Source organism: Mya arenaria, chromosome 3 (genome assembly GCF_026914265.1).
Source record: "Mya arenaria isolate MELC-2E11 chromosome 3, ASM2691426v1".
Classification (NCBI taxonomy): domain Eukaryota; kingdom Metazoa; phylum Mollusca; class Bivalvia; order Myida; family Myidae; genus Mya; species Mya arenaria.
The window spans coordinates 22,872,416-22,896,505 of record NC_069124.1 but is presented as its reverse complement, the minus strand read 5'-3'; the positions used below and the strand labels follow the sequence as shown (position 1 = coordinate 22,896,505).

Below are 24,090 nucleotides of genomic sequence, written 5' to 3'. Positions count from 1 at the left end.
TCATCTGGTTGGCAGGGAAAATCTGGCAATATGAGTACATAAGATTAATCATTCGGTGAATAAGCTCTGATTGCTTGAATTAATGTTGAAGATCCTTTTCGTATCCTTATATTGCTAAAACAATCACTGTACATATACTGTATAAAGTTAGCACTAAAACATGTTAAACTTGATTGTATTGGAAATAAAATCAGCAAGCTTAAATTTATTGGTGTTGTATAACATTACGTACTCATTTACTTATTATTTACCTTTTTCAATTGACTGAACATATATTTGTTCCAGAATGTTACCATAGATAATTTGGACAAAACTGCTCTTAAACTATTGTTGTTTCAATAGTGATGACCGCAACCATATTAATTGAATGTGGTAACAATCAATGTTCTCCTGGTTGGCAAGGGAAGCCTTGTCACAAGTGTGACACAATATAATTTGGTCAAGATTGTAGTTATACTTGTACTGTGCGGATACAACTTTTTGTTTTCCTTTAAACGGAAGTTGTTACAGTGAACAGTGTGAGGACGGTTAGCGTGGAGCTAAATGGCTGCATCAGTATGTGAAGATTATAAGTATCTTCCATGGCCGAGAGTGCAAGATAGGTTCATTGCGACCCGAGCGTAGGGTGTTTTGCGGAAACGAGGTTTACCGAGTTTCCGCAAAACACCCTGCGCGAGGGTCGGGATGAACCTATCTTACACGAGCGGCTATGGTAGATGCTTTTTCTCCTACCTCAGTTAAACATAATTAAGTAAAAATGTATTTTTTGCTGGAACTCTTTTGTGTTTAGTGAAAATAATTGCGTATGGATATGCGATAGCACGTGGTTGTCATGGATATGCGCGCAGTGATCTAGTTAATGTTAATGGTCAAATCAGTCTTTTTAAATAGTTCTAAGGAGAATGAAGTATTACTTCTTAAATGGTGCGTGAAAACTGTTTTATGGTGACATTTGAAGCGAGAAATAATTAATTAGCGTTCTAAATATTACCATAAGACAAGATTTCCTTGATGCTACAGACGACAGTCTTCAACATTGAGGTAATTACAATGTGTTGACCATGAAAAAAGAGTTCCATCCGGGCATTTTATCTTCGCCCGTGGGCAAGATATGAATATCAAGCATGGTTAATTTATTGGATCTACTTATCTGAGGTGGGAGAAATATTTCTCGCACATGTTGCTAATCCTGTAACATGAGTATAATTATATTTAGGACTCACATGTAGGTCGATACTACTTTTCACAATCATTTGGCAAATGATATCCAAAACAGCGAACAAAATTAAACAGCATCCGGTATAAGTTAGCAAATGCGGTTTATTTGCAAACCTTGTATTTATTATTTGAGATATCATCATCAAATATGGCGTAAATAAAAGTTCCAAAGAAAGGTTACAAAAGTATAAACATTTTAATTTTCAGATTTATTTCTCCCGTTGGCTACCAATTTTAGATATTTGGTCTCTTGCGAAAATTTGGCAAACACCGATTGGAGATGTTTTCATATGAGCTAAAATTGGAGGAAATTAAATATTAATATTGTAAAATTATCAAATATAATTATATGCAATCTAAAACAGTGACATTATATGCAACTGTGTCAGATTTGCAATCATTATATTTTTATATTTTTTCTGAAGCCTTATGAGCCTATATGTACTTAAGTGTTATAATTCAAAAGAAAAGAATTACTATATGCTAACCTCCACGTCCTAGTATTCTCACTTTAATGACTTGATCGAATAGTTTTAAAACACCCTCGTTTTGTCACTTATTACAGTAAATCAGGTTGACCTTGTGATAAAGGTAATATATTTTGTTCACTTTGAAAATTATTATTTTTTTCGATGTATATCAAAGCAGTACCCTAAGCAACAGCGGCTTCTTTTTATTATTCATTTGTCATCGTTCATGGCATGTCTTTGTTCTTTTATAAGCTCTGCCCCATCCATGGTGGAGTTCATATATATGGTATCACTGACATATACGTGATCTTATTTATGAACTTACTGTTTATATGTGTATTTACTTAATGCATGTGTTCGTAAACAAACTAAGCTAAAATACTCTTGTTTATTTTGCAATTCGCCAGTCCCAAATGGTTCTTTGAACATGAGCCATTTTACAGTTATTCAAGTTATTTTTAGGATTTATGAGCCTTACTTAGCATTGACGACACTCTGACGCAGTTGGTTATAATGAAACTGCACACAATTGAAAATCCCGATGGAGTTCGCGAAATCAGACTACAGCTTACATTGTTATTTACTTGAATATATTACATTGGCTCGATTGTTCAGAACTTTGTTAAAGTTGACAACGGGATTAACGACATCGTTGTTGACTTTTAACTATTTGACGATGTGTTCATATATTTAAAAAAAACAAGTACAGCTGAAACAGTTGTCTCAACTCTTGTTTGAAATACTGCAGATCATAAGTGTATCTATGTAACTTACAAAGAAATATTGATTTGAAAGTTAACAACGATAACGTTAACAACGCTGTAAACTTTAACAAAGTTCTGAACAATCTGCCAATTTTATAATCAATTATCAATGAACGGTGGACATTGATACAACCCAACGTTATTCCCCAAGCAGGTGTAATTCAGTGGAAGTCTCGAGCTTATGTATTCTCCAACTTCTGTGATATCCAACTTCTGGAATATCCAGTTGGAGATGGTGGCTATTATCTACAGAAATTGGTTGTGGAAATTTGAAAAGAGAAATTTTACTAATTGGAAAGCCGTTTTACAAAATCAAAAGTTAAGTGGTTTTTAATAATGTTTTAAAATTTGTACCAAAAACGTTAATATTAATATTATTTCTGTTCCTAAATTCAATTGGTTAATTGTTTCCCAATTATCTAATGTTTTCCCCAATTTTGGCTCATTCGGAAAGTTTTCCAATGTGACTGCCAAACACCCGTAGAAGACCTAGAGTGGTATTCAATATAAAATTGAAGTCAATGTTATGGTCATACATGATTGATTTATTTCACTCTATTGGTCAGTTATATATAACAAGTAGTCCGATTAGCTACAACGTTCTTAGATCCAGTTTAGACCAATATAGAATACCAGCCCTAAACTCCGACTGATGGCCAAAGGCAGAAATATGTTTCTTAATATAAATTTTATACTTCTATAAACAGTTGTTGGAGCTTTACTAGATATATTCAATTGTTTCCGTTCAGACTTTCTATGCGCATCTCTTGAAGTTGATATCTCAAATAATAAAAACTTGTTTGCAAACAAACAACGGATTTGCAAACTTATACCGGATGTTGTTATTGTTTTAAGCTTTTGCAAGTAAGATACATTTATTCTCCTTTTTTAGAGTGCAGTCATGGATCATTTGGACAAAACTGATCTCAAAACTACCATTGTTCTGCTGATGATGTCTGTAATCCAATTGATGGAATATGTGACAGTAGAAAATGTCCCTGGTTGGCAAAGTGACTCTTGCAAATAACGGTGTAATAAAGGAACATTCGGCTAGGATAGTAGCTACACATGTTACTGCACAAACGGAACGTCATGTGATCAATTCAATGAATAATGTTTGTTGTCAGGGTTGCAAAGAGGGATGGCACGGGGCCACAAGAACGGGCTTGTCCTTACTTAAATTTTATTTACTTCGTTGTTTTCATTGTCTCCTCTACCGCCCTCAAAAAGGTTATGTTACTTGATGTGTCTAGTTTTTGGTAGCTTGGATAAATAAGTTGCACTATTTACTGTTATCTAGCCTTGTGTTCAGCAGATATTCTTCAGCATAAAAAACATGAGAGTGTGTGTGGTCTATTGTTTAAGTATCCGCTGCTCACATAAGAGGTTCTGGTTTCGATACCCATCATTGTACTTCTCGTGGCCCTCCGAAACAGACAAAAGTACAGGATTTTACAGTTTTTTCACAATCTATCGAAAAGAAATAAGTTAAAACTAATGTAGATACATTTTTTTTTAATTTATTGCTTCATAAATCAATAATTCTGAAGCATTAAAAATATTATAAATAGTTATATCATAAATGACTTTGCCATCATTTAATAACGTCATTATATATGCTTTATGTATAACTATGGCATGAGTTTGTAGCTGGGTCAATGCCCTAAATTTGCCGAACACTATGCTCTTTGTGTTCATCGGTCCGGTGGTAAGGTGTTTGTGTCTTGAATCCATCTATTCATACAGTTTATGAGGTAAAATCAATATGGACACCTATATTCACATGAGCACACAACATCTTGTAGATTGAGCACTATTAAAATCCTGTTTCATCAAACTGGTCTCGTTCTCGGTTTGCGTTCCAAGAGCATCCCCTGATCGTTATGTCGATTCGAATGTACGGAGCGTATCGGAACCTCTATTACTAATTTGATTGAAATGTAATATCCTAAATATGTAAATGCAATTCATTTGATGTTTGTCTTTAAGAATGCGGTCCTCAAAGATTTGGAAAGGACTGTTTGAAATCATGCCACTGTGACAAATGTCATCACGTCAACGGATCCTGCTCATTCTTTATGAACCAGTGTCACTCTGGATACCAAGGGGATACCTGCACTGAACGAAGTTATTTTTACTTAGTTTGCATTTCGTTTAGAGAAATCATTTCAGTTTTTAGGTTGTGTTTGGTACTGTTTAATATTTAGGCGTTGATCTTCATTGTCGTCACCAACATTTGAGTAGAATATATATACATGTAATTGTGCATACATAAATTCATATACAAGCATTACAAATGCACAAACGTTGTGAAAAATATAAACTTTATAACAAAGTCATTCGTTCGACAATCTTATTTTTAAGCAAAGTCGTTATAATTAGACGATTACGGGTTTATAAAATGTATTTTGTTTTAATTTATAAAATAGCTGTTTGTCATCAAAAAACAAAAAATAAACACTCAATCAATAATGATAATGATGATGATGATGATGATGATGATGATGATGATGACGACGACGACGACGATGATGATGATGATGATGATGATGATGATGATGATGATGATGATGATGATGATTTATTAATAATAATAATAATAATAATAATAATAATAATAATAATAATACTAATAATAATAATAATAATTGTTATTATAATAATAAAATTGATAAAAAAAGTAATTAGATTATCTCTAATTGTTGTTAAAGATTTTATATTTATAAATTACATTATTTTTACAGAATCAGAAACACAAGTTGGTGGTATTGTAGGAGGTACTGTTGTACCCTTATTAGCTGTAGCAGTCGCTGTCGGGATATTTTTTTTTATTAGAAGAAGGCAATAAACCTTTTCCTTACGAATACGTTTGTACTTGTTTATCGCATGTTAACGAAGAGGCAAATATGTACACAATAAGACAACATGTTGCTGTTGCATTTTGTAATTATGACTTAAAAGGACTTTCAATCCGGACAATACTAAATACGTCCGGTAGAGGAACATTTCATACTATCTGCTGCATGATAGTATATATACTATATGTTAAATTGTTTACAATTAAAGATATCATTACTATATAAAATGTTAAATCGAATACAAAATCTTTATCGATAATTTTTGACAAGATATTGATCATATTTCGAAATTGCATGCATCATTGTATAAATCTAAAATCGTAATAAATTATTATTTTCAGAAGGCAGAAAAAAGATTCGCCCGCCAAAGACTTCTCAAATAAACTACCGGCAAGGTCAAATCAGGGCAAACCTAATGCATCCGTAATGAGTAATAATGCGTCCACCAACCCTACGTATTCTACCAACGGTATGCTTTACTGATGATAATGACATTTTTTGGCTACTTTACAAACATACTGTTCCCGAATAGTTTACTCCTATTTAAAAGTCGATACGTTATATAAAATCACAATACGGGACACGTATACCTTTGACGGCCGGACATGGGTTTTTGCTTAACACAAGGGGTATTTACGAGGTAAGCAATAATGCAGCAATGCAACGGTCCAGACAACCAAGTACAATGATATTTTACAAATGACCTTTCACTTTCTAGCAATAGTCTTGCACGTGACACACCGTATTGTAGTGGTGAACATTTGGGTCAAGTTATAAAATCCCCAAAACGCATGGTCAAGTAACTGCATGGCAAATAAAAATCATTTTGACCAGTGCCCAATAAGTTCGACCTTGACCCTACAGACAGCGATTTGCACGCGACACATCGTCTGATCATGGTGAACAACTTATTTCAAAGTCCCAAGGCTTGACCGAGTTACACCCCGACACAACTTAGTTTATTGTAAACCTTTAAACATTTTGTTTTATTTTTCAAGGATTGTCAAACAATATTATGACAATATTATATATCAATCACTCTCGTTGGCACGATGTCCTCAAACGGAGTTCCTAAACCTTTAAGATATATTTGATAAATGTCAGGTGAGAAATAGAAATTTACATGTAAATGTACAGATACTGATTATGATATATACGTACAAGTAATTTTCTGTCCTATGCTTGAAGAAATACAATATGTTCGTTTTGTGTTGAAGTATACTGATATTGCAATGCAGCTATGTATTGCATTTCCATAAAATCATTAGCATCATTTTTTTATACATTTCAGAAGCCACAGCCGAGGGCGATTACTACAGCTTTAACGACAACGCTTCTGGAATTAAAATTCATGAGTTATGGACTTACGTCAGAGAAAAAATGAAGAATAATCGAAAACAACTTTATGACGAGTTTGCGGTAAGTAACGGATTGTACTAGATATGATTAATTTGAAATAACAGAATCATTATTACTCTACATTTGACTGCAAGAACGAAGCCTATAGTCAACATCTACTCTGGTCATGTTTGATGGCGCACATGCTAAACTTGAAGGCAAATAAGACTTCTCAAAAATATCAAAATGATCGTTACAATTTCGTCTCAGTTTGTGTAGGGAATGCAGTTTTATAATAACAATATTTAGTTGTCCTTAAATAACTCGATATTTCCCCATATATTACAGACATTACCAACTGGACTTGTCCATAAGCATGAAATCGCAGCTCAGGAAAGGTACAAGGGCAAAAACAGATACAAGGAAATGTATGCATGTAAGCTCCCACCACATTTGTCTTTTCTTTTATAAAGCTACAGAAAGCGTGTTCGATCAAAACATATTACGTCATATTATTAATTAATCGAATTAACGCGACGTCATTTTACTCAATATGTCGTTGCGTTATCAGATATCGCCTGTTTCTTTATTTAAAAATTATATATTGTCAATTACCTGTCACTATGTTTAAAAAACGACAAACTATTAAGGATTGGTTGCATTTAGTTCAACTGATTAAACAAAGTATATTTTAATAAAACAGTAGGTTGCTCTTAAATTCATCAACCAAAGTCTCATAGTCTCGTCTATATATCACATACCATTTCACATGTTTACTGTTATCCTGTATTCTGTCTATGTCAACATACAAGCTATATAACCATGGTTACAGACGATCATTCACGTGTACCACTTGAAAAAGCGAAGCCAGACGATCCAGATTATGTAAATGCTTGTTTCATTGATGTAAGTATCTTTTGATTTACACTTTATCCGAACATCAGTTTTTTTTAATTAGGTAGATATATTCTAACCGTTTAGGAATCCCTTGGGTTCACAACTTTCGAAACCTAGTTAAATAATAAATGTCAAGTTATGTTAATATGAGACTCACAGTTCCTTGTTGGTTTGCAGGGTTATGAGAAAGTAAAGAAGTTCATTGCATCACAAGGTTGGTAACTTATGTTTTCTTGAAAACATTAAGCAGAGAATGTCTGGTTACTTTTTAACATAATGTTTCTGTTTCTCGATATTTGATGTCATCCAATCAGTACTTCGTTGTTCTTGCTTTAGGCCCGACGAATAACATGATAGATGAATTTTGGCAGATGGTTTGGCAACAGAAGGCTGACAAAATTGTGATGCTGACAAATCTCATTGAAATGGCATCGGTATTTGTGTTTACCTACCTATCATAAGCGTTTAGCTTACATTGATTTGTTGTTTGAAGCGAATCAATGTATTAACATTAAATCTTATTTGTAATGGACATATAATAAGAATTCGGAAATATTAAATATGAAATAATAAGCCACTTGTTTAATCTATTGTATAATATGTTCTATCTTCGAAACGTTATTTAATATGAAGTTAAACAGAACCCGCCGTGTACATAAGAGCTCGGAGTATTCAGAATAATAAACTATACATAGCTTTTATAAACGTCGATTAAGATTCTCAATCATTATAACTACAGATAAAGTGCATACAATACTGGCCAGAGAAGGGTGACACTTGCTCATACGGCGGCATAACTCTATCATACATCAACACGAAAGAATTTCAAGACTACAATATACGAACATGGGAAGCCGTGCAGGTAACGATGACTGTTGGAATTGAGTAATAATACGTGCAATATCAACTGATGCCATACCCTTTATTGTTTTATTTGTTAGCTTAAGTATACAAAGAATATAAATGTGATTTTAAATGTATTGCTTCCTTTCATCTAAAGAAATCAGGCCTATTTCAAACTTTCCTAATTATGGTACAACACTGTTGACAAACATGACTAAGGACTATTCTGTAAATGTACCTCACACAATAAGCATTTTCGCTTTGGAAATCTACGCAAATGAGTATTGTGAAACCTTGGTTAATTCAGGAAGACCATTACTGTTTCAAATTGTTTGTTTTAGACCGGCAGTAAACCACGCCAAATACGCCAGTTCCATTTCAAAACCTGGCCTGACAAGGACGTTCCAGACAGTGCTTGGTGCCTTGTCGACTTCTGGAAAGCTGTTGACACTGACAGTTCAGAAAATGGATCACCGATTATTGTGCACTGCAGGTAGGGCAATAAGATAAGTTTTGTTTTAAACATCATGTACAGCTGCTTAAAAAGAGACTTGATTAAGCCTTAAATTTAGTTATCTCTGAAGGCAAAACATTTTCCAATGGTGTTATCATATTCATCTCAAAATAGTGTCAAATATTGGCAAGTTATGTCAACACCATGTTCCTTTTCATCAATGTAAAATGTATTGAAACCACTAGTTGCTTCTACTTGGAACAACTTAGCATTTAATGCTTCACAGTGCTGGAGTTGGTCGGACAGGAACATTTATCGCCCTTGACAACCTGATACACCAGGCAAAAGAAGAAAAGTGCGTTCGACCTCTTCAAATGGTTCAGACATTACGCAGACAAAGGGTGAACATGGTACAGACGAAAGTGAGCTACTTAAATCACTTGATCTACTTTTGTTACAATGGCGAAATACAACAGCTAATTAATACACTGGAAAAGACCAACACAATATCTCCCAACAGTCATGCTTATACATTTAATGTGCTTGAACTACTTAATAAGTTGAATGCCAAAGTCATGTCATAAACAGTTTGAAACGATTTAGCAAACGTATCAAATAAATAACCATTTATACATGTTGTATAGGAACAGTACGTGTACCTTCACGAGGCCGTAGCAGAGGCGTTGCTGATCGGCACACACCACGTGTACTCAAAGCAGTTTGATAGTTTCTACAAGCACATGGTAAACAAAGAGCCCGAATCGCTGAAGACGAGGGTTGAAGAACAGTTCAATGTAAGCTATGAAACTCTAACGTATGACAATTACGAGAAAGATATATATCTTAATATGCATAAAAAGTTAAAATAAGTATGCTTTATTAATTCTAATAAAATATTTAATCGTTCAATCCGATACTAGTGAGGTATACTGACAATCCTGCACTTGCTATGTATTTTGTACTTCTCGCCCAGAATCTAGTTTAGTAGTCCTTATTCTAAAGGAACGATATAAGTTATTAACAGCGCATTGTCATTTAACTAGAAAAATTGGAGTTGGCAGATTCTATACAAATTTTTAATCGCTTTTCAGCTGATTGAAAAAGGAATAACAGAAGATACGGTACAGGAAAGTGGTCATGAATATGGAAACATGGAATCCCTTCAATCTGAAAGTAATTATGTTAAGCGATTACATTGTATATACTGGACTGAATTTTGTTGCATAACTTCTTTTCTATTACCTTTAACATTGTATGTGATGTTAATATAATAACTTCTTATATTACTAGGATTATTTGTTGTCTTTGCCATATTTAGTAGATGCCTATCGTCCTAAGCTGAGAAACAGAGGATCTAACATTGTCCAAAGACTTGGAACTATTTTCATACCGGTGAGTATCACACGCGACTGCAAACTATTGCACATATTTACGCGTTTAATTAGCTAAAACATGAACACAAGTTATGTTTCTGTTTGTATTTTAACTTGTTCGTTTTGTCGATGTGACTTTATATTATAGTTACCAAGAACCCATAGTAACACAATACATGCTAAACGTTTTGAATACTTTATTCAACTGAACTGATAAGCAATAATACGAACTGTATGTTAAAACAGATGCGCAGCTAACTATCAGTAAACGTTAATGTAGAACAAAATCAACATCTTGGTGATCCTGATGTAGTCACTATACATACCATTGTCCACCAATAAGTTGGATTTTGTGTCAATGATATTGTTCAAAACGAACATGCTGACCGACATATACTGGACATGAATTTACTGACATTATGTTATATTGGAAAAACTGCCCTCGGTAAGTACCTACTTTGTTTAACAAAAGCATGCACTGAATCCAAGTCAAAGTGCCGTTTGTTTGTCAAGCATTATTACGTGACTAGATAACACGCTTGGATTTACAATTATGACCATTTATATAATTTATATCAGTTCGGCATCAGGTAACTAAGGTTATGCAAATAACATGTTTATATGGGAAGATTACTGTATTGGTTTACTTTCAGTGTTTTATATTCAGTTCGAGCCAACAAGGAATTCAAGCCAAGCGAGCTCGAACCAACGGGGCTCGACTGTATATAAACAGCTAGTTTGAAATATATTTGTATAATGTCCTTTATAGAACTACGCGAATAAGAACACGTTCCTGGTGGGTATGTCGCCTACAGAACAAACGCTGGAAGAATTCTGGTCCTTGATTGAAGAACAACACATCACCACCGTCATCATGCTAACGTCACAGTCACATGCCGCGTACAAGGTTGTGAAAAAAATGTTACTATCATTTTAATTCAATAGGCGTTTAGTTGGTAGGGGACTGTTTACTCGAGGGATGAATAACAAGATGTTAATCTAGTAAAATGCATATCTGCATACATCTTCGTATACCAGACCAAAAGTGTGAATAACCTTTCTTGTTTATGCCTTTTCTATAATAATTCTGTAAAGACGCTATTAATTATTTCTGGATCATTTTCATAATTATTAACTACTTGCTATACTGTCAGTATAACAGTGTGTACTAGTATGATTAATTGTGAGACGTCACTCGTGTTTTTTATTCGTAAAGGAGCAGCAAAAAGCATCCATTATTCAAGTGTGATAGCCCTATTGATTTGATATTTAAATATTACTTCAGACTTGTCAGTACCTTGGAAGCAGTGACGGAAAACAAATCGGCAAGTTTAAAGTCAACTGCATCCATGAGAAGCAGAACAAAGCTTTTCAAGAAAAATGTTTTTCATTCAAGGACGTTAACCACGAGGTAAATAGTAGGGCAGACTAACGAAGTGTGTTTATTCATATTACTTGTTTTATAGAAATTTTGCAATGATGTCGATTTGTTTATATAACGTGCTATTAAACTACACTTTGACATAACAACAAGTTCATTTGAATAGAAGAACATATCACGTACACGAAAGCATGTATTTTCACAAAATAACACGCTCATATGACAACATCAAATTGTCAACGATTGGACAATAGCTCTCCAAATGCCATATTGTCCTGCCTATTAATAGACCAAAACAGTTTGTCATGTAACGTCAAAATAACGCTGGACAAATCACTTCAATACGCCATATTGACCTATTTATATATACTAACACCGGAAATAGTTTATCATTTGATGTTATAATACAACATGCTGAATCATGTTATTATACACCTTTTTTCTTATAAACTGTGAAACATGCAGTTCATATTGACCGCAAAATCACTTATGACCGCGGCAATTACATTGGTCAATGATAATTTTTTGGACGTTATGACAGCATGTTGCACAGTAAATAAGTGAATAATTTTAGACAAGAAAGAAGCTTGGTTGAGGCACTAAAACATTTCTTGGATAAGTTAATTTTATTTCTGAAAAGGACATCACTACTGTTGGACATAACTACAATCAGTTTGAACAGGATAACTATATACTTTGACAGGACATAATTGCAAATTAAGATGATACAACATTGTAACTGGACAAGATTATAAGTATCTTCTATGGCCGAGAGTGTAAGATAGGTTCATCCCGACCCGAGCGTGTGGTGTTTTGCGAAAACGAGGTTTACTGCTTATTTACTGTGCAACATATACAGTTGACATAATATTACAGTATATTAAGAAGATAAGTATAACATATCATTTTCGCAAAATGGCATACCAGTTAGGAAGATAGAATTCCTGATTGCGGAAATAGCACGGCAATTTGAAAAATAGGATCCTATTTTAACAAACTAGGACGTTCAAAGAAAGAAACGGCTTAAAATTTCACAACATAAGACCGGTTCGGTAAACCATAGAAAATCATGCTTTACGTAGTGTAAATTCAAAAAAGTAATTTGAACTTTTATTATTGGGCGTTTTACTATTGTTTTTAAATTTAAAAGAAATTAATGTTATAAATAAATAATGATCGAATTCGGTTAAAGAAGGATTCAACTTGTTTTTTTTTCATCAAACCAACTATTTTTTATCCTGAATGATACAGGGTATATCCTAGCAAATATGCCAATATTCAAACGGACCCTGTTATTCTCATCGTCATTTGTGTACATTAAAGGATGAAGATTATCTAACGACAATCCGCCAGTTTGAATTTTTTGCCTGGCGGGATGGCGAGGACACGCCCGTGGCGGTCCAGCCCATGCTGGACATTTTGGAGGCAGTCAATAGGTGGCAGCCTCACCTCGGCGAGACAAGGCCCATTCTCATACATTGCGAGTAAGATCAGCGAGCTCCTTTTTTTAACTATTTCTACAGTCAAAATACGATAAAATTGGTTAAACACTGAAACGATGAAAATACATATTTTGGGTTAAGAAGAGTTAGAGCGTTTGCAAACAATACTTGTATTTGATTGTTCAATTTTCAGACAAGTAAACTCTTTTTGCAGCTTACATATTTTAATTGTGTGAACAACTATCCGCCATTTAATGGTATAGGTGATATGCTTTAACATGGATGTCATGAATACATGTTTGGTGCATTGTAAGAAGCATTCCATAAAACAAATATTTTTATTTCACAGATCAGGATATCGCCGCAGTGGGGTGGTAGCTGTACTTCTGAATGAAGTTCACCGGGTTCAAGACAACAAGGGCCAGATAAACATCGTGGACAGCGTGAAGACCATGAAACAACGGAACAAAGATATTGTGCAGAACTCGGTAGGTTTGACATACGAAGTGTTTACAAATAAACTTATACACAGGACGCTATATGGTGATAGAAAAAATAGTTATTCGACCGTCCTTGATTTACCGACTATGATGGTAGGTAAACTTATTTATGCTCGCACTCAGGCCTGCCCATTCGGTGAGTATTCCGTTAAGATTGTTAGTCATTTTAGTCTTTTGGAGCATAGTGCACAGACAGAATGTAACCATGGTTAGAACAACCTTGGTTCTTTAACTTGCACCAGTGTATAGCACTGTCATACGGGTCCCCCACTTTACGTCCCTCCCAGAAGACAATTAGTATTTAAGTGATGCGACGGGGAATCGAACCTGCGACCCCTGAATTGAAAGTCGAGTGTGTTACCACTAGACCACGGATCCGCCAACGACTAAGAAGATGATCACGTTTTTATAGATACAGACACGATTTTCGTGACGTCACTTCGGTATTTATCAAATATCAATCATGTTTAATTACAGAACGAACTTACAAACCAATTCAGTTTAATACTTTATTTGTCTGTGAACCTTTCTAACCATGAGTAAAACATCTGGTTTCCATACACAAAGGACACTTCTGAGGTACGAATTTATATCAATTTCCTGTTTTGTAGGCACAACTTCGATACATCTACGACGTCATGCAGGAACATGTCAAACAGATCGATGTTTATCAGAATTTGTAGGCCATGGCAGAATAGTGTTTCCCATGTGTACAGACTGTGTCCAGTTATTATATCAAATGACGATTTACAGTTAATAGTTGTGCATGGTTTTAAAGAAACCCGCTTTAATTTGGCTGTTATTACTCTTATTATACGGATTTTATTATTATATATAGCTAAAGTAGAGAGGTTCAATGTGAACTAAATAACTGTGCATTCCAAAACGAAACATGACTGTAATAACTCATAACTAAAATAACTAAAATAATATCATTTTCATGATTAAATTCCGAAAATTGTTGCATGGAATGAGGAAGCGCTCTTTTAAGCTTAACGTTTAAACTCGTTTTATAATTAAGATTCACAACATATTATTATCATTGATCAATTTTAGACTTATTTCGATCCATGCACAGTTACTTTTACTATAAATATATTATTTTCTGTTGCTATATCAACCTGTGATGCTTACGAATTTATTCCTTATATTGCATTATGTTGGTGTTGGGATTCATTTATGTTCGTATGATACTAAAGGAATGTGCCATTTTAGGTTATGGATACTGTAAATGTAATTATCAAGTACTTAAATTGATTGCTGATTTATGATTGGGATAACTGTTAGAATGAAACGTTTCATAGAGAAAATACGTTCAAGTAAAAATATAAATAAAAGTTAACATCTTAAGTAAGTTTAAAAGGTTTGGTATGAATTTGAATTATTATCCTTTTATGAACATATAAGTCTTATATTGATTGCGTGTTTTTTGTTATTAAACATATTATTATATGCATATGTTTTAATATAAAATTATATATTATTTGAAAGATTACCAATGTTACGTGGTATATGGACAGACATCGAAATACTTATAATTCCATGTGTATGTTAATTTACTGCTGGTAGCACTGTTATGTCGCAACTATAATGGAAAGTGAGAGTTATATATATAGGAAATATATATATTGTATATATTGTGAGCAACGCTATTAAAAATATGATGATTATGGTATTCATCTTACAAAATAAGTGTTAATGAGTTACTGTTTTCTGATTATATATGTTTCTACAATAACACAATTTAAACTCAATTTGAAAACAACATAAAATATGTGATAAAATCCCCTTACTACGAGATGTATTGTTTTAAACACGTTTGTTTCTGTAACCAAGAGTGTGTCTTTTTTGCTAATAAAATTTTCTATAACACACAAAATCAGTATTTCGTAAAATATCATATGCATCATATCCGATTACGTTTCTAGCAGTGGTCAAACTGAGGCTATAACCGTTTGAAGGCAAAATGGTCTAAGTATCAAGGACGGGGGTTGGAGTTTGAGTGATTTAAGTGGAATTAGTCACAAAATTAACCTTTTACCTCTGCAGAGAAACGATAATTGATATGACGAATACTCTATTACTCGAACTATGACGTTAAAATATGTCAGTGTGTATCGTTTAGAGTTCTGTTGGACATCGGATTAAATCGGTGTTTATTTTTGGTTAAACTAAGTTGTCTTGATGTTGTTAAAAAGACAAGCTATTTTACCTTAAGATTGTAGTTCACTCAGTAAAGGTCACACGCGTAATAAAAAAAGTAAAAAACGTATATATGATCAAAATAATAGTCGGTCACCTTTAAATACGCATCTTACATTATTATTTGATCATCTTACAGGCTTAAACACAAACACAGAAAAATGTTCAAAATACTTACTCGTCGAGACAAATTTACAATGAGATAAAGCAAGATAGGGCAAATGCTTTTTGTTCATTTCCGATATGAAAAACTTTTGAAAATCAGAGGTATAACGTGTCGAAAGGTATATTTGTCAGTGTTGAGGCGAAAATACCGTTTACTTTCAATACTGCAAACAATTCCTAGATATTTTTGATGCACAATAATAAGTTTGTTCCAGAGAACACAGAGAATGCACGTTTTCACTGTACGTAATTAATCAATGCAATTAACATTATGATGTAGATAATAATGTTGTCACTCTTAGCTGTTTTAGTTCATCAACAATATAATAGTTTTGATAAATACAGCACACACTTTACGTATAGAACGTTAGGCAAAACACGCCAGCAAATATATCAATTTTTCTTTCTTAACAAAATACTTTTCTCATGATTAAAGAGATCAATCGGCGCAGTTTCGATAACAAAAAGCACTTATTTCTGCAGTAGTAAAAACTAATCCAAAGATGAGAGTAGGAAATTGTACACAAGAAGAAGATATGCATGTTCATTTAAAATAAATAAGCAATAAAAATAGATATGCATGGCGTTAAACAACGTTAAAATGCATACTTAGATTGCACACATGGCTGAATGCCCCAAAAAAGTGTTGCATAATTTAGAAATAAGTTAGGTCCGTGTGCAAAAATTGTACGCCGTCTTGCCAAAATGCCCTACGCATTTTTATGTGTTTGACTATGTAGGCCTTTTAGAAAGTTTCGTTATATTATTTTGTTTTTATCTCAATCTCTTGTCTCTGTCTTAGACCAAATAAAAGTTTCCCCGGACAAGAGTGATCAGTAAATGAAAACACTGAAACAACATATACGGATTTAATACTGACCCCACTTTTCAATATATAATTATTACAAGCACGCAAAAACATCTCATAGGTCTAACGCAAAACGACATGTATCATTCAAGTTTTTGAATAATTGTTGGATGGTTGAAGTGATGCTAGATATAGTGTTTGTTTGCATCAAATGCCAATATTTCATTTTTATCGATTGGACAGTCTTGTTGGCCAGCAGTTGTTGCTGTCCCAAGGAACCAAGAGTTTAGTTTGTAGACAGTGCTTATTTGATAATGCAAAATATTGGTGCCTGGTTATAGGTTACCCATCTATATGACTTGATTATATAAAGGGCCGTTAATACCGGTGCGTATGAAGAAATGTGTCAGCGCATGTTTGCCCAGTGAACGCGAAACTTTCGGTAAAGTCAGGAGTTGGTCAGATTTAGAACAGCAGAGATTACGAAGTAGGGCGTTCTCACTATATATAGCACATACGTATGGTATAACTATGGTATTGATTGTATCATTGGGTCGTTTCCTTTGGAGGCAGGTATACTTCTATCCTAAGAAATCAAATGAAGGCGATACATACGCCACTGGAAATAATGCCGCCTCGAACTTATAAAGTTATACTGATGACAACATAATTAGGATGTCTTGTTATTAACTTATAATTTATTTGGTGGCAAACACGGTTTAATGAGGAAGAATCGCTCTAAAACAATGGTAACGACACATTTTATTAGGTCTGATAAGGACATTATTTTGCATTATTATCTTATGGCTGCCACGTACAGTTGAACTTTTACTTTTATGTTACTGGATTGACATGCAAGCAAAAGAGCGCAAAAGGTGCCCGATGGTTGGGGCCAATTACCTTGAATTTGCTCATCAAAGTGGACGCCGTCATAGTGACAGCATTTCTTTTGGTAGAGGATGGAATTTGCACTGTTTTGAAAATACTGTTGTAACACATTGAAACCAGAACAAATGAAAGAACACGTCGCATACGTCTCTAAGATTGTGTGTGTGTGTGTGTGCGTGTGTGCGTGCGTGTGTGTGTGTGTGTGTGTTCAGTGCAGTCAAAAGGTACTCGTTGTCCATAGAATATAAGTATCTTCCATGGCCGAGAGTGTAAGATAGGCTCATTCCGACCCGAGCGTAGGGTATTTTGCGTTTTCCTGTGTGTACCTAGCGATTGCATTCTGTACATTTTCTTCTTCTGGTGTTTAAATGATGACATATTCCGCTGGTGTTCTATTTTTTAATGTTAAATAAACTTGTAAACATCGTTTTGAGTTGTCTTCCCGGTGAACTAGTTTTTGACAAACAATGGTTAGACTACATAAAATTTAACTCCCATTGAGAGGTTTCGCTACCAGTATCTTAGAGGCAGTCACGTGGAACACTTCAAATACTTGGTTACCCTAGAAGTGACAGTTGATAGCGTCGACGGACCACGGGGCTAGATCGTAACAATACGTTTCCGTTTTGTTAACCTTGAAGTCGCCTGAAATGCAGGATTATATGTATAGCCTGAATTCATTTTCCAACGAGACTTGCAATGCTGTTAGGATCACCATTTTCTTGGGCAGACAGAGGATGATTATGTGTCATGTTTGTATAGGTTGATTGCCTTACAGTAAATAAGATTGGCGTTTCACCTCATGTCATTTGGACATTTGTGTGATATTAAGAATTGTAGATGACAGGCAAGGCGGTGGAAAACAACACGTAAAATATACAGCATTGAAGGGAAAGTCGCGCTTTTTTAACAGCATATCTCTCCTAGGTTAAGGTATGTGTCATAGAATCTCTTCCATTTTCAAGGGCAATCATTTTCTTTTGAGTGATAACGTAGACTTTTCTCACAAAACTGCCATTGATTTCTAAGGTAAATTGTATCTTCATTGTCGACAATCGGAATCTTAATCGATTAGGCTTGGATTGGATTGTCTACAGTTTTTACATACATCATTGGTTTTAAGGTCAGGAGTATTCAGAGCAGAGTACCTCGACTTGTTTCGACTTGTTTCACATACTCCATCTTAAACCTGTAAGTACGGAATGAGCTGGGCAAAGCTCAATTCTTTCATTTATTCAAACATCTTTAAATGAACTCCTGTGGTGTCCTTTAGTGTCATTTGACCTGAAATATTAAGTGACATGTGGTCTAATACTAAGCAATTTCTCTTCAGATGTAAACAGCAATCTACCATGAAATAATTGTCATGTATAATGGATTTCAATAAACACGATCGCATTCGTTTCCCTTAAAGCTGCACTCTCACAGATATACCAATTTTACAACTTTATTTTATTTTTTGTCTTTGAACGAGCATTTTTTTTCATAATATCTGCATACAAGTGCTATAAGATTGCTGACAAAAGTAAGATCGTAGATTTTCATATTTCCGTTCGAAAATTTAATATGGCCTAAACAGTTACTAACTATCTTAACTTCTTAAGCATGTGTTTTACATCTTGTCTGTTTGACTTTCGATAATGTGACGGGTACTTCAGCTGATCAAACAGGTTTAAAGCTTCCTTGTTCCTTAGAGGCTAGGGCAGAAACTAGATTAAGGGTAGACGAATAATGAGTTGTGTGTTTGTTTGGCTTAGCGCAAAGAAATTGTGCGGATACAGTTGCGGCATGTCCCTATAATTTTCATTGAAGACTGTTAAATGTATTATTTTAATGACATTAGCCAATTAAGATATACTGCCATAAACGTATTTATGTTTCAAAATCTCGTTATTCTAAAAAATCGTTACTATCCTCTCTTTTCTTAATAGCTATCCCATGTGCATTTTTTGCTTCTTCTATCCCCAGTACTCCTTCGGGTCATTAAAAAGGACCAATATCTCCGTAACAACAAAACATATCGTATTGATATCTTACACATTACCAGAGGCTGTAATTACAATAAAATCGCTCAATTCAGTTTTGATTCTTATTTCTATTATTTGTTGTTTTATGTTTGAAATCGTACCACATTATTGGACATTTGTGCGCGATCATGCAACATTCTGCGAGAAATGTGCTATCATACTAAAGAAAAGACACATTTCCATCATAGTCTTATAAGGTCTAACACTAAGCAATTTCTCTTCAGAAGTAAACAAAAAGACACCCCCAACAGCGATTTACCATGAACTAACTTTCATTGATAAAGGATTTCAATCCTTTAACGCGATTGTGCACCACACGATCGCATTTGTTATCCTTAAAGAAAAACAATTAACATATTATTTCAAAACCATTTCTAATCGTTCGTTTCGTGCCCGCCTCTGTGAGTTAAATAGAGCTTAAAATGATGAAGAAAAACATTGTCAAGTAAATCACATAAATCACAGAATAAACCTGATTTAGTCAGTTTATTTATTGACGCACAGGGAGTTCTTCAGAATTTATTACTTCTTGAAATATTTATGATGCTCAGCGAGAGCTGTAAACATTCAAGTGGCAGGTTAAGTCCTCTCTATCGTGTGTCTAATATTGTGTTTGGTTGACTTTCGAAAGTAAAGGGTACTTCAGCTGATCAAATAGGTGTAAAGCTTCCTTGTTCTTTAGTTTCTGGGCCAGAAACAAGATAAAGACTTAAAAAATAATAAGTTGTGTTTTTTTTTCCGCTAAGTGCAAAGTCAGTGTGAAAATACAGTTGCAGCCTATCCCTATAAATTACATTGAAGACTGTTTAATGTATATAAAATAATAATAATATATATATAAATCGGCGTTTATGGATGGTATTAAGGTAGGATCTTTAGAATAGGCGAAGAGTACCCGCATTGTTACACAGTTTACTCGCGCGTGTTTAGTTTTTCAAAGGTTTCCTTAGTTTAAGCCTGAAACTCGATTCAGATTTTATTTCTGTGCATACATTGTCCGTATAAGTCTGATTTCCGTGTGATTTAGCGCAAAAAGCAGGAATATAAAACAAAGGTATACAAACTATTGATAAAATTTGTCAATATTTACTTCGTTGTGAGTTTCATGTTATAGTTCCGTGTTTAACAAAAGTTCTGGACAAGTTTCAAAGCGAGTACATTGTCCGTACAAAATATTTACGAGTACATTGTACGTACAAAATATTTACGAGTACATTGTCCGGACGATTTTTTAATTAACCTATTAGTGACATTTACATTACTTTTTCTTCATTAATGATTTTTTTTTTTAAACAAAAAAATTTCATAATCATATTTAAATGTTGTTTTTTTGTTGTTTTTTTTATTTCAGGATCGGATCACTATTCATTCACTACAATTGGACGTATATGTTTCTTATATACATGTCATCGTATACGTATGCCTGTTTAAAGATTAAAAAGGCTTATTTCGTTGACGTATTTAATTTCTTAAGATAAGTTATCATCAGAAAGAAGTGATATTAGCTGTTTAAAATGATTTAAAATAGATTTCCTTGTGTAAGATTAGGGCATTGAATATAAATTGAAGCCAAGCAATTACAATTACACTATACAATTATGTATAATATAAGTATCAATCAGGCGTTTTCTGTATAGAAAAATCCAATCCGAGGGCACGTGTGTAAGCCGGTAACGAGTCTCCGGCCACGCAACGTGCTCGAGGGTCGGAATTTTCAATCTGAACCGGAAAAACATAATTGATTGTTTTTTTCTTGCATATCTATATTTATCAATTTGTGGAAAAAATGACGCAGAAAACGAACTTTTGTACAATAACACCAAATAGCGCATGCGACGTTGTTTACCGACGTTATAGGGCGCAGAACCTTTAAATAACTAAAAATAGCGTTTTTTTTACGATTATTTATGTCAATCTTAATTTAAAGTCTGGCAAACATATATAATTATTTAATTGCGCTTTATTGGAATGGCGTTATATATTTTTCATTAACCATACAATAAATGGAATAAGAAGCTGCGCGTTGTTGAGCGTACATGGGGTATGTAAGATGGTTTTTTTCAGCACTGGTCTCATGCCCGGAAACACACGTCCGGTATGCAAGAATACGACACATGCCATATGGGTTCGCCTAAGCATGATCATTTTTGTTAATCCAACGTAATTTGGTGTGATTTTAAATTCATTGCCACCATCTATCATAAACATGCATATGTGTAATACACTATTTGAAATTATTTAAAAGCAGGTCGGCTCTAAACGAACACGAGCACGTCCTTGATTAAAAGGCGCCAAACCATTGCTGTGGAAAGCCGTTCTTTAGCAAATCAAAAATGCAGAGAAATAGGTTTGCACTTTTAAAGAGCATATTAATCTAGATATAGGAAATTTAACGTTTATTCAGGTGGTGCCATGCAATGCCATATATTTGCCATATTACTTATTCCTACATCACGGTTTCAACTTTCTGTACTCGCCACTTCCTGCATAAAGCATATAATAAAGCATGGATTCATTACAATAAGTATATAATTCCTTGATTTAAAGTGGGTGATTTTTAAAAAAATGGTTATTTTAACTAGTGAAACATTATATAATAAATATTGGCGACATTCATATGCTTAGGTTGGAACACACGTATTGGACTTAAACCTCTAATTCTTTCTTAACCACATTTTTGTTTCAAAAACGTTTCGACCAAGTAAATGGTGAAAATTATACCTACAACCAAGCAAAATCCTTTTCATTATTGTAAATTATGATTGGTTACTTTCGGCGACTCTGTACTTAACAACACAATAAAAAGATCAAATTTGTAACGTTTCAGAAATGTTTTGGATTTTAATTTGGTGTATTCTTATAAATGTGATGTTATTTGACAAACAGATCTTAACTTTTTTCAGGGCGTCATCGCACAACGGTTCGAGGGAATTCACATGTCATAATTGTGATAAACAGTTCGCCACAAGAGCTAAAGTGAATCAAAATCAGGTTCACCACGAAACACCGAAGTGGAAATGTAACGATTGTGATAAGGAGTTTGGACTTAAGCCAGCGCTTATAGATCACCTTTCTCCTCATAATGATGAAAAGAAATACGTTTGCATATGTGGTAAATCCTACATCTACAGCCAGGGGTTAAACAGAAAGCGAAGTGCGCCGTGGTAAAACCATCGCAATAACGCTCATGTCATAACTCATGCATTATATAGGTTCGATGTTTGAGCGAAGTGAGTAAAACTATATGTCTAATATTTCAAACGCACTTACGTTTTTTTTTTGTTACCGATGCTATTAAGGTAAACATATTGTGTAACTTTCAAAGATAACAACGTTGTAAAAATATGGCAAGAACACATGATGTTGTTTCTTATAAGTAATTTACTTGTCGTTGCTTAAACTATCTAGGGTATGAACACGCTATGAATGATATCGCTGTAAACATGTCTTAACTGTTTCTATATTAACTAATTATTGAGAAGATTGTTTGTACTTACTTTGCTGCCGTTTTATTACCGTTTTCATAACAAACAATATCGAACCAGTTACAAATATCCATCAGACAAATGGCTATCAATATTAAAATACGTTTAAACAGCTACATTTTCATGTAGAATTTAATGCTTTTTAAATCCTTAGTTTTATTTAAATTAAAGATTCATGTTAATTTTCATTCATTTACAATACGCCGAATCAAACTGCTTTACGACCGCGCTTTGACCGATATTGTGCGTGATTGTTTTAACTTAAGTTCAAGTCTTTTTTGATAATGTCGAAAATATTCAATAATAATTCTCAAAGTGTGTTTAAGCATGTTGACTTTAGTTCATTGTATGTATATTGTTATGTTCAACCTGTGATTTGTTCTCATTTTCAATTACCCACTAGAAAAGTGTTGTGCCATGAACTGTTAATGTGCAACTATAAATTTGATTTTACATAATTTTGATAATTTGTCTTTGATTATAAGTGTTTACACCAATGAATAAAATCAAAATAAATACATAATAGTTTCTTTTTATTCACCTATTCGTCGGTTAACACAAACTGAATATATCAACAAGCATTGACACTAATATGCTTGTGGTGTTAAAAGAAGACATCATACGTAAACTATTTGACGGTTTTGAATGTCTTACATACACTTGATAACACAGCGACAACGATATATTCAATGAAGTTGTCAAACTAACATATTATACATTGATTCTAATTCTCACTATTACAGTTCAGGCAATTACAACAGACAATTTGTAATGTAAAATAACATCTATTTCAGTGATGGCAAACATATCAATGAAAAATGCTAACGGTGAGTGTAAATTGTAGTTATATTTGTAGTCACAAAATTGAACTATGCACTGCATATAGCAAGTGGCTATATTCATATACTCTGTTTACAGAAAATATATACATGGACATTTATTGTCAAATAATGCGAAACAAATTAGTAAAAGAACAG

At 33.8% G+C, this 24,090-nt stretch overlaps 1 protein-coding gene across 1 annotated transcript; it reads left to right on the top strand.

Moving 5' to 3' along the window:
* Positions 1 to 6,618: 6,618 nt before the first annotated feature.
* On the top strand, positions 6,619 to 14,221 carry LOC128225852 (receptor-type tyrosine-protein phosphatase alpha-like). Its single transcript, XM_052935749.1, has 15 exons — positions 6,619 to 6,729; positions 6,997 to 7,084; positions 7,481 to 7,554; positions 7,723 to 7,759; positions 7,882 to 7,979; positions 8,285 to 8,407; positions 8,730 to 8,881; positions 9,129 to 9,264; positions 9,487 to 9,636; positions 10,133 to 10,234; positions 10,985 to 11,122; positions 11,501 to 11,626; positions 12,920 to 13,080; positions 13,388 to 13,526; positions 14,150 to 14,221. The coding sequence occupies exons 1-15, from the start codon at positions 6,691 to 6,693 to the stop codon at positions 14,219 to 14,221; spliced, it is 1,635 nt and encodes a 544-aa protein (XP_052791709.1). The 5' UTR covers positions 6,619 to 6,690.
* The last annotated feature ends 9,869 nt before the right edge of the window (positions 14,222 to 24,090 follow it).